We start from the raw sequence: 10641 nt of genomic DNA on the forward strand, positions 1-10641 counted from the left end.
CTTTAAAATATTTTTTAACAGGTAAATCTATGTAGTCTCTACAGGGCTTCGTGAGTTTTCATGCTAATATTTAATAAATACTATCACCTTTACTCTGAGCAGCGATTGTAAGCAAACACTTAAATGTAGATAATTTCACATACACATGAACACATAAATCAAAAGTATTAGGATGCAATAAAGGCTCAGAAATTACAGATGGTAAACATAGTTTCCCTAGACCTAGAGTTGAATCATCAAGGTTGTGATTTAAATTAGAATATATTTTAACTTAAAAACTTGTGTTGTTTTATAAGCATTTACAATTTAATAGGGCTAATATTTATCAGCCAGAGCAATTTACTGTTATAATGCCATAATATTACCTTCTTTTTTGTGTTAAAAATGTTACAGTTGTATATTTTTAGAAAATGTTGACATTTCACGCTACAGAGAGATGAACTTGAACCACACAGGAGAGCCAAAGAACATAACTGAGAATTAAGTTAATATTACAATGTATAGATTTGGATATTATCATCCCTAAAATCAAATGAGACAAAATTCCAACCTAACGCTACAGTTTTAATAGTATATTGAGAAATATGGATATTTACTTTCATAAAACTGTCCTTCTGTCAGTCATAGTGTTTTTCGTAAATTGCATGTTGAAAAATCTGCTTGTGCAGAAACGCCATCCCTGCCACGATAACACCCCATGTTATCCTAGTGGTTTTCGGCTTTCACAGCACTTCTGTGTGGTCCTCACAACTGCCCTGGGAGGTGGGGAGGCTTACATGAATACTGCCCTCACCCCAGTGAGAAAACTGAAGCTCAGAGACAGGGCTCAGATGCCCTTCAGATGTTATGAAGGTGTCTCTTTTTTTCCAATTAAAAAATACATATTTTCCTCTCCCTGTGTCCACGTGTTCTCATTGTTCAACACTGGCCTATGAGTGAGAACATGCGGTGTTTGATTTTCTGTTCTTGTGTCAGTTTGCTGAAAATGATGGTTTCCAGGTTCTTCACATGTACCCCAAAACCTAAAACGCAATAATATATATATATATATGTAATATATTTTGCATTTTGACCTGACCTATAAATTTTTGTAGACAAAACACAGGAGCTTCAGATGCCTCAGAGATCCTCAGCCAAACAGAACCTTGGCAGATGCTGCAGGGGATGAGACACCACCTCAGAGACACTAGCAGCATGGCTTCTCCCTGAGGCAGGTTTTGGTATCCATCTCAAGGGAAAAAAAAGAAGAAGAAGAAGAAGGAAGAGGAGGAGGAGGAGGAGGAGAAAAAAACTAAAATAGAATAATCAGGATAACAAGTTTTTTTTCCAACACAAAACAAACTCCTGAAATATACTCTTGTTTAGATTGGTCCACTTAATACCTTATTTATTAGACAGGATAGCCCAATAACAACCTGTACTAATAAAGGTGTAATACAAACATACATGTGTTATATGTTTAAGTGACAAAAGTAACAAGTACTCATATACACTTAAATCTATGAAATATTATATTGTCCCCTAACGAGATTTCCTGTTTGTTTGAAATTGAACATAAGTTTAAGGAAATGAGGGAAAGAGGACAAAAATAACCAAGAGCATTAAGCCATGTTCCAGCATCCTTCTATTTATGTTATCAGCCTTAATAAATAATGTTCTTATTTAGAAGTATGTCTGCTCATCACAGAGCCAAGGTACCCCTAATGCTATTTTATTGATTTCTTCCCTCACAAAATGCAACAGCATCTTAATTCAAATAAAATTCTGCATCCCATTGTGTTCCTCATCTGAGGACAGTAAAACTTAGACCTGTCTTCAAACTATACATTTTGTTATTTGTATAATCCCCACTGAATTTCTTCTTCAAAAATGGAATCCAATGTTTCTCCATCCTCACACACATTTTAGAAACAACTATGCCCTTAAAGTGTTTGTTTCTTTTATATCAGCGTTTGCTGATGAAAATACTGGATCAGAACTTCTATCACATCAAAGATGACATGTGATAAAAGCAGACTGCCTATGCCTAAAACCTTCTTAAGCTGTCTTTTTCACCTGTCTCCCACAAGATCTGCCTTTTCGAAAAATACATATGTATAAACTGAAATGCATCTAAGCGTACAATAACCATCCAGACCCACAGCCAGGTCTGCACATACTGGCATGTGTGTTTGAGAGTACATTTTTTTTTACAGAGGCACTGTATGGATTTATCATCCCCAAGTCCTTGACAGTCGGCCTTTACTTCCACATATTTTGCGAATTGGGATAGGAAGTAGAGGATAAGAGCAAGGTAGACATCAAATCCATTTATTCTGAATCTTAAATTATGACTTTTTATCATCAATATTTTGGTTACATTGTTACACAAAGAACAAATTAACATCTGGTTTGAGGTCTCCTCTTTGATTGCTTTGGGATGACTGACATTTCCTTGGCATATGAATTACACATCCATCAACTCTCAGCTGTGTCTTAATAATGTTGTTGTACAAGACGCCAAAACAAGAAGGATTTGTATCAGTGCTCCTGGGGTGCCTCCACCAATATCTTAACCATGGTGACTTCCAGGTGGCTTCTGGCCAGGTGCATGCAGGAGAGTGTCAATGCATCCCTTTCCTGGGCAGATCAAAAGAGGATCCAGAGGAAGAGGAGCTGGTCCTGTCGGCTCTGAAGCACCTGATCACTGTGTGGTCACTCAGAGGTGGATGCAAATAAATTAAGACACCCGCTGAGAAGTCACATCACACACGGCAAAGAAACAGTATGTGTAGGGGATTTGGTCTTTACAGCTTCCACTCCCAACTTATGTGATTCAGGACCACCCAGAAACACCAAGTTAAAAGATTCTGAAGTATAAATTAAAAAAAAAAAAAAAATCCAGGTTGCTATTAATTGTTCTAAAGGTGCATCTTAGAATCTCTTTGAGAGAATAAGCAGAATTGTCCATTGTGTTATTTTTACTTTGATAAACAGATACTTTTTGTTTAGTTTGGTCTCATCTAAAAAAAATACAGTTATTTTAAAGTTTTGTTTTGTTTGGTCTTATCCAGGAATTCAACATATATTTTCTCTCCCCAACCCCGGCGAGAAAAATAAGTGAGGTTGAGGCGGGAGAGCTGAGTGCGGAAAGGAAAGTAAAGCTGTTAAAGAAAAAACACGCAAACAATACAAAACAAACGTTACAGTCCAATCGTGCAAAATTTGCTTCTCTGGATAAAGCACTTCTTGACAGGTTCACAATGTCCCCGCCCCCCTCCCAAGTCCTCCCATCCACACGGTGGGGGGCAGAATACAGAATGAAAGTGAAGCCATTCTTTTTCTTAAGGCTATACAGACACACACAGAACACATGTCAAGGGCTGTCCAGCGGGTGGTTCTCTGCTGAGCTCCTGCTTCGAGCCCTGACTGCAACCTGCAGCCCATCCTGGAGTCAGGAGCTCTCCTTCCATTGGGACAGCAATACAACATACAAACAAAAGAGGCCCATGGTCCCAACAATAAAATCCGATATTGACTTTACAATCACAGGTACAAATTGCTCAAATTGATCATTTCATTTCTCCTTAAGACCTTGTCATCTAAAACTAATTAGAGGCCAGGTTCCCGAGGAATTGTCAATATTCCAAAAAAAAAAAAAAAAAAAAAAAAAAAAAAGCAAAAAGTATTGGAGGTTTCGAAGGAAATCATTTTTCTACTGCAACAATCTGACGGAGGTTGGAAACAAGGTGTCCAATTCCAGCAAGTTTAGGGTGTTTTAAAGGGCGGATTCCTGGGTCCAGATTGCCATTTCCCTACCATCCAGGGGGCTCTGTGTTTATAGAGGAAACACCAAGAAGCCCGAGAATGTGGAGTATTTCCAGCCCCCCATGAGGTTGCCTCTCTCAAGTTTGAGATGCACTTTGTCTTCCCTTTCCATGAGCAGCAGAACACCATTGCTAGCAGCTTCTCTGGTGACATCCTGGTCTCCTGCAAAGGCGGAGATCACTGGGTAGCCATTCTGCATTAAACTGACCTAAAATGCAGAGAGTAGAGCTCAACAGACCATAAAGGACCCAACTCCCACACACTGTTTTCTGCTGTGCAAATATCCCCACTCCCACCCCAATCTCTCCCCGAGAACACACACCAAGGGGCTTGACAGTGAGCACCCCCATCTGGTTCAGAGCCACATCTCCCCTGGAGAGCCCAGCACCCTGTTTCCCTCAGCCTCACAGACCTGGTGGAAGGGCCTTTAGTAATGGGGAGCTATAAACCCAAACCTGAAAGGATCCAGTTTCAAATCTACCCACCTGGATGGTGAAGCTATAAATCCCTTTTCTCGGTGCTACAAATATACTGGAGGCAAGATCAAAGTGGTTGCCAATATTTACTAATACCTGAAAAAGAAGAGGGAACACAGCACAGAATAGCAAGCCCCTCCTCAGTATATGTTTTCATCATTCTTGGATAACGAGCAGCACTGCCTCCTTCATCAGCCGCTGGGAACACCAATTCAGCATCCTCAGCGTTCTGGCTTCCCCAGGAAGGAGGCAGTGCTGAAGTTAAAATATCCTATAGCAGGAAGTAATCTCAAAGCTATTTTAACAAATTTTAACTAATCAAGATTTTTTAAAGTATTTTATTTATGCATTCAAAAGCTGGCTGTGAATTTCCTAAGTTAAGGGGCAGGGCAGAGAGAAAGGAATCGAAGATGGTAAGTTTGTTGAACAAATCATAAGTTGAGTCCAGGGAGGTCTGTGGGATTATTGGAACATCAACATGATGCCTTGTTTGACAAAAAGAGAGTTCCATTCTGAGTGGGGAGAGAAAGGGCTTTGGAGGAAGAGTCTAATTAAAGGAGATCACCTCTGTAAGTTCAGGCTTGGGGCCTAACGTCATGGGCTCCCGGAGACAAAGGGGTCTGTGAGGTTTGGGACTCCAGTGTTTCCCAGTGCCTGGCAAGCTCTGGATGCACACAGTAGGTACTCAATGATGGGTGCTGAATGAAAGACCTTTGTAGAAAAACATTTGCTACTTCTGTTCTTCCTTACTTTCCCCTGAGCAATGTGCTGCTCCCTTGTCTGAGCTCTAGTGTCCTGCAATAGAGACTCATTGGCAGCTTGGACATCCTTAGCTTAAGCAAATGGGAACTCTACAACATGCAAAACAATGACAAAGTTAGCCACCTGGGATGAGATTGCATGACCCTGCAGATGGCTTTCCTCAGATAAAAGGACGGGAGTGTTTCATAAGCAGAATTTTAAGAGTGGCAGGACCCCCATGATGACCCAGTTTCTTTCACGTTTTCAACACAGACTCTGACCACTGTCTGGATGCTTTCTCCATTCTCCTCATCCATAAATGCATGAATCCTTTAACATAATAAGATGGCCTGCCTTTTAAAACAAAACAGCCAGTGACAACATCATCCTTGGATTTAAGATCTTGTCATCTAATGAGAATATAAACTTAACCGGGATACCTTTGCTGTTTTTTCTTACAGTCTCATTACAGATGACTAACACGCAATTCCCAACGCAATGTGAAATGCTGCCAATGAGGACCGCTGAAATGCCTTGTGAAATATGCCTGTTCCAGCTTCTTCAACTCAGCTGTGAGCACCACTTCAGCTCCACTCAAGGACAGGACTGAAATAGACACTCCGGGCTCCATTGTTAAGACAAGCACCTCTGGATGCGTATTCCCAGTCTCACAAGGCTACGCTCGCTTCTTCCTTACAATGCTTTAGAAAAGAATAAAGCATTCTCCATTTAAGCCTCGGAGGCTGCTTCTTTCTTTCCCCTCAACTCCTTCACCTCAATTTTAAATTCTGGAAACTGATAAATTCAGTTAGAATTTATCCCTGCTGTAGATGAAAGAACACCCAACCAGACCCCGAAAAGCAGACCTTCACTCCTCATTACCTGGGGAGCCAGAGAAATATTGAACCCACCCTGCCATAGTATGCTCATGTATAAAATTAGAATCCTGCTACTACTTATCCTGCCCTACATCACAGAGCGTTCTTGACACACAAATGCCATGGTACATATTAAAATGCTATGAAAACTCTGCAAGACATTGGTATGTGAATAATAATAATATAACAATAACATCACATAAAGAAAACTTTACTAATAGAGTATTAATTTCCAGATGCCTATTCCATTGTTGTCCCATCTGGACATAATCAAAATACTTTTATGTTTTGTAAATGAAAATGAATTAAAGAAAGAGACACATGTCTACTCCCACGAAAAAAAAAAACCCTCAAACACTTGATGCTTAATAATGATTAAGAGAGAAATACACTGGCTTAAATAGAGTCAAGAGTGCGTGTCTGTAGGTTTATGGTTATTAAGTTTAAGAGCTGCACAACAGACCAAAGGAAAGTCAATTAAACATGTACAGTAAGCCTTGGTAGGTTGTCAGTGGCTGCCAGGTGCTCCATTTTGTGGAAAACACTTTGGTAAAAGGACTAGCTAGTTAGCTAAAGTTTGGAAACCTCTATAATGTTTTTAATATTGTTTCTGAAAAACAACAGAAACCAGGTGAGCAGGACACAAAAAGAACCTCACAGCCCTAACCCTGAGCATCAATAACCCAGAGAAGGGTTTGGAAAGGCCTGATCATATCTCTGAACCTTCTGCATTGAACCAAATGGCCTAAGTGGCTTAAGATGACGTAAGTCACTGCTCTTTTTAAAAATTTGTACCAACACACTATTCATGTATACATTATACATATTACATTGGCTTCTTTGTATTTCATTTACTATATATTTTACTTATTTTACTTACATAATCACAATATTTTGTTTTGTATTTATATAATCATTCCTGCTCTTCCTCACTTTTTTTTTTTTTAAAGATAAACATCCCTTCCCAAATGTATTTCTCGAAATAAGACAAATGGGATCTAATTAAACTTTTTTAAAATAAGCTATAGGAATGTATTTTTCAAATGCTGGCAGAGACTTGGGAAGACTCCTTTCTTGAGCGTGGGGAATTTTAAATGCACTCAATCCTTCAGGTGGCCACCTGGGTGTCTGAAGACCGTCAACCACAAGTTTTCCCCACCCCGCAGAGAAAAGTAAAACGTGCAATGCTTCCTTTTGGGAAATACATTTCAAATATTTAGTTTTAGGGAACTCTTAGAAAGCTTAGCCTTAAGGACCTCTCACTCATCCAAGTGCCAAGTTAGCTGACCATTTAAAAGTTTTAAAAAAAAGCCACAGAGTGGAAGAGGGAAACAGTAGGAGTGCGTTCTATGAAACAGGAGGAAAGAGAATGGCAGGACAGAGGGGAGGACAGAGCCTGGGAGCTCCACGTCCTAGAAGCCTGAACCCCAGCCCGCGCGCGCAGGTCCCCGACCCTCTCCCCGGGCTGGGCTGGCAGCGGGGTGGGCAGGCCGGCGGCTGACCTGGTCGAAATAGATGGTCATGGTGCGGTTGCTCATCTCGGACGGTTCGTGGTTGGTGCTCCGCGTGGCGGAGAAGGCCACTTTGGCGCTGCCGGAGCGCACGGAGATGCCCAGGGAGGAGGTGACGGCGCCGTCCGCCGACGGGCTGGAGTCGCACACCACCAGGCACTTGCCCTCCAGCACGATGGGCTCCGTGTCGTTCTGCGCCCGCACGGGGCAGCAGGCGGGCAGCAGCAGCAGCAGCAGGGCCAGCGCCACCCCCAGGCAGCCGCCCGGCCCACGCAGCGCCCCCCGGCGCCCGGGCATGGTCAGCCGCAGCCCGCGTGGCCCCCGGCCCGGCGCCGGCATCTGGGCTGGTGGGGGGCGGCGCGCGGGGGCGGAGGCCGGCGGGGGCCGGAGTAGCGCGGGAGGGCGCGCAGGAGCGCGCGGGGCCCGGAGCAGCCTCCGCGGGCCTTGGTCCCCCGCTCTGACGGTCAAGGCCAGGGTCGTTCTCAGAAGAAAGGCGCCCGTGGACCTGTCAGGGCACAGAACCCAAAGCCTTACACCGGGAGATGGAGCCACCGGGAAGAAGGGGAACTGCGGCTCGGGGCCTCTCCCCGAAGGCCACCCCCTTGGTCCCGCGCGCAGCCAACCCGCTTTCCGATCTGGCACAACAGGTCCGGAGAAACGCCCGGGCGCGGCGGGCAGAGCATCCCTGAAGGCTCCGAGCGGCGCGCGGGGCTGCGGCGAGGGAGGGGGGCGCCCTTCTGCAGGTCCTAGTCGCTCAGACGGGCCCAAGACCCTCAGAAGGCGTCACCGCCACCCCGCCCATTCACCGGCGCGGAGGGGGCTGAGACGCAGGCAGAGAAGAACCCACGGGGGCTTCCCTTCTCGCCTTCGTCTCACGGCGTTTCCTCGGAGGAGCACCACGGAGCCCTTTTTCTTTCCCTTGTTTCCCTGCTATCCTCTATTTTTCCATCCTCAAGAGGTATCTAAAGTCCATTTAAGTCCCTTTGGTAATAGATTTTATCTATTTTCCACCCAAATAACAACCCCCAGCAATCTGCTGAGGGTGAATAAGATTAAGAGGGGGAAATGACACACACACGCACACACACACACCACACACGCACGCAGTAAAACCAACACCCACTTCCAACGTCCCTGCAGCCACTAGCGAGCCCCGTGGAGAAAGCCCTGGGATTCCTCTCTCCGGCGAAGGACAGATTCCAACGACGGAATCACAGGCTCCGCTTATTCTCCAGCTCCGGTTTCCAGACCCCGGGGCTTCTCTCTTTCCCGGCTGGGCGGCAGCACCTGCAGGTTTCTGCGAACTTACGCGCCCGCCTGCACTTTTGCCCGGTCTCTGCTCCTCCCAGGAAAGCAGACAGGCCATTTCAATACCAGCCCAGAGACGCGCAAAGAAGCCGCCCCCTCACCGCCCACAGGCTCCCATTCACTCTTCCAGTGTTCTTTCTAAGAACGGAGAAGTTGGCGCTTCATAAACACCCGCTGTCCACAGCGCCGATCCTACATGATTTCCCTTCTCCCTCGCCACCGCCCCCACCCTCGACCTGGACCAGCGACAGTCCTGGCCAAAATCCACGCAGAAGGCGCCTGCATGCAGAGGGGAGGGAGGGCAGGTCGGGGTGGTTACCTGGAACATCCATGCTGGGCGAGCTCCGCGGTCCGCGAAGTTGCTCTGCTTAGAGAAAATGAGGCCAGCGGGAGCTGTCGGGAGGCGGACACGGAGCGCGACCCTGCTCCCAGCGCGTGGCCAATAACCGCGCCGCCCCGCCCTGCCGTTTTCCCGCGCCAGCCCGCGCAGCTTCAGGGGTGCACCACGCCCCGCGCCCCACGCGCCGGCTTAGGCGCTGAGCCCGTGACCGCGAGCCCCGAGTCTGGCCGGCTCAGCGCCCCCCGCCTCTCCCGGCTCAGCGCCCCGCGCCGTGCACCAGGGCGCCTCCAACCCCTCTGCTTCGCGCCCACAGCGCGGCTCCCTAGTGGGTAACCCTCGGCCACGCAGCCCCGCCAGACCCAGAGGGCACAGCAGAGCGCTGCCGCCGCCCCGGGACTCCGAACCGGCTCCGCTCCCGCGCCCGCGGCACCCTCCAACGCCCAGGTCCGGCTCACCCAAACGCCCAGAGCAAAATCCTCCCAGACGTCTCTTTTGAAAATTAGGCACCCTTAAAAGCACCAGTCGCTTCTCTTCTTTTAGATTCTTTCTTTTCTTTCCCCAATTCCCTCCAAGTCTTAATCTTTAATGGCGTGACCACTTTCATAATGAAAGGGACAAAAAAAAAAAAAGGTTAAAAAAATAAAAATAAAAAAGAAGACTGGGATGGCTGGGACGGAGAGAGAAAAAGCTTGAGAATTTGGTGATTTAGGAGCTGCGGTTCCAGAATCCCGTTTGGGAACTGTCCGGTTGCTTCAGGGCTGCAAGAGGCGCCCCGGCCCGGGTCTGTGTGTCTGCTCCTCTGGACCTCGGGCTGGTGAAGCGGATGGCGCTCGCGCTTATTTATCAAATTGCGGGCTCCGCGCTCGCTCGAACGACCCGGGGAGACGCGCTGGGTTTCCGAGCTGCGCCTGGAGCGCGGGCGAGGACGCAAACACGGACGTGGGGCGCCACCTGCGGGTGCCCGCGCCTCCCTGCCTCAGGCTGCGAATCGGCGGACTCGACCGAAGACTGGGGAGTTCTAGCGGCAAGGCTGAGGTCTGCTGACGGTCTTCTTTCACCCCGAAAACAGCGCTGGCCTCTGCCAAAACACAAAACAACAACAACAAAACAAACAATAATAGTAGCAACCACAGGAAGAGCAATACTGACCAGTCTTCCCGGTATCTTCGGTACCTTTGCTGCCGGCAAAATCAAGCAGCACGCCTGATTTTGCGGATCTTCACTGCTCTAACAACTCTGCCAAGATGATAGATGCTGCAGTGAGGTTATCAGCGGTTATTATCGTCTGCACAACGTTTGCATAGACAACTGGGCCGTATGGTCCATGCCGCTCAAAAAAACCCAGTGAAATCAATATTTAAATCTGCACTCTATAGCCTGATTTTTTAAAACAACATCGTTAAAAAAAATACTTTGTCCTTTGACTTGCATATGTCTTTTCTGATAGGCTAACAATAATAATGAAAATCAATTTAGTCAGTGCTGTTCATTAGAGCATCTGTATTTCTTATTCCTCCATTCTTCAAAGCTAACCCTCTTTCCTTTGAGGATTTCAGCCGTGTCTGATTCCACCTTAACAA

General features: G+C 46.4%; 1 protein-coding gene across 4 annotated transcripts; it reads right to left on the reverse strand.

Moving 5' to 3' along the window:
- Positions 1-1360: 1360 nt before the first annotated feature.
- Positions 1361-10397, reverse strand: CBLN2 (cerebellin 2 precursor). Of its 4 annotated transcripts, none has more exons than XM_037738133.1 (5): positions 10235-10397; positions 9517-10139; positions 9041-9085; positions 7405-7918; positions 4263-4379 (listed from the first exon to the last, which is right to left on the reverse strand). In XM_037738133.1, exons 3-5 carry the CDS (start codon positions 9047-9049, stop codon positions 4351-4353), a joined length of 552 nt encoding a protein of 183 aa, XP_037594061.1. In that variant the 5' UTR covers positions 9050-9085; positions 9517-10139; positions 10235-10397; the 3' UTR covers positions 4263-4350. The 4 variants fall into 4 exon arrangements, with proteins under 4 accessions (XP_017383022.1, XP_037594061.1, XP_037594062.1 ...); XM_037738134.1 differs by having other exon boundaries at positions 9041-9088; XM_017527533.2 differs by lacking the exons at positions 9041-9085; positions 9517-10139; positions 10235-10397 and adding an exon at positions 1361-4015 and having other exon boundaries at positions 7405-7752.
- Positions 10398-10641: the final 244 nt, after the last annotated feature.

This window comes from Cebus imitator, unplaced genomic scaffold (assembly GCF_001604975.1).
Source record: "Cebus imitator isolate Cc_AM_T3 unplaced genomic scaffold, Cebus_imitator-1.0 Scaffold49, whole genome shotgun sequence".
Classification (NCBI taxonomy): Eukaryota; Metazoa; Chordata; class Mammalia; order Primates; family Cebidae; genus Cebus; species Cebus imitator.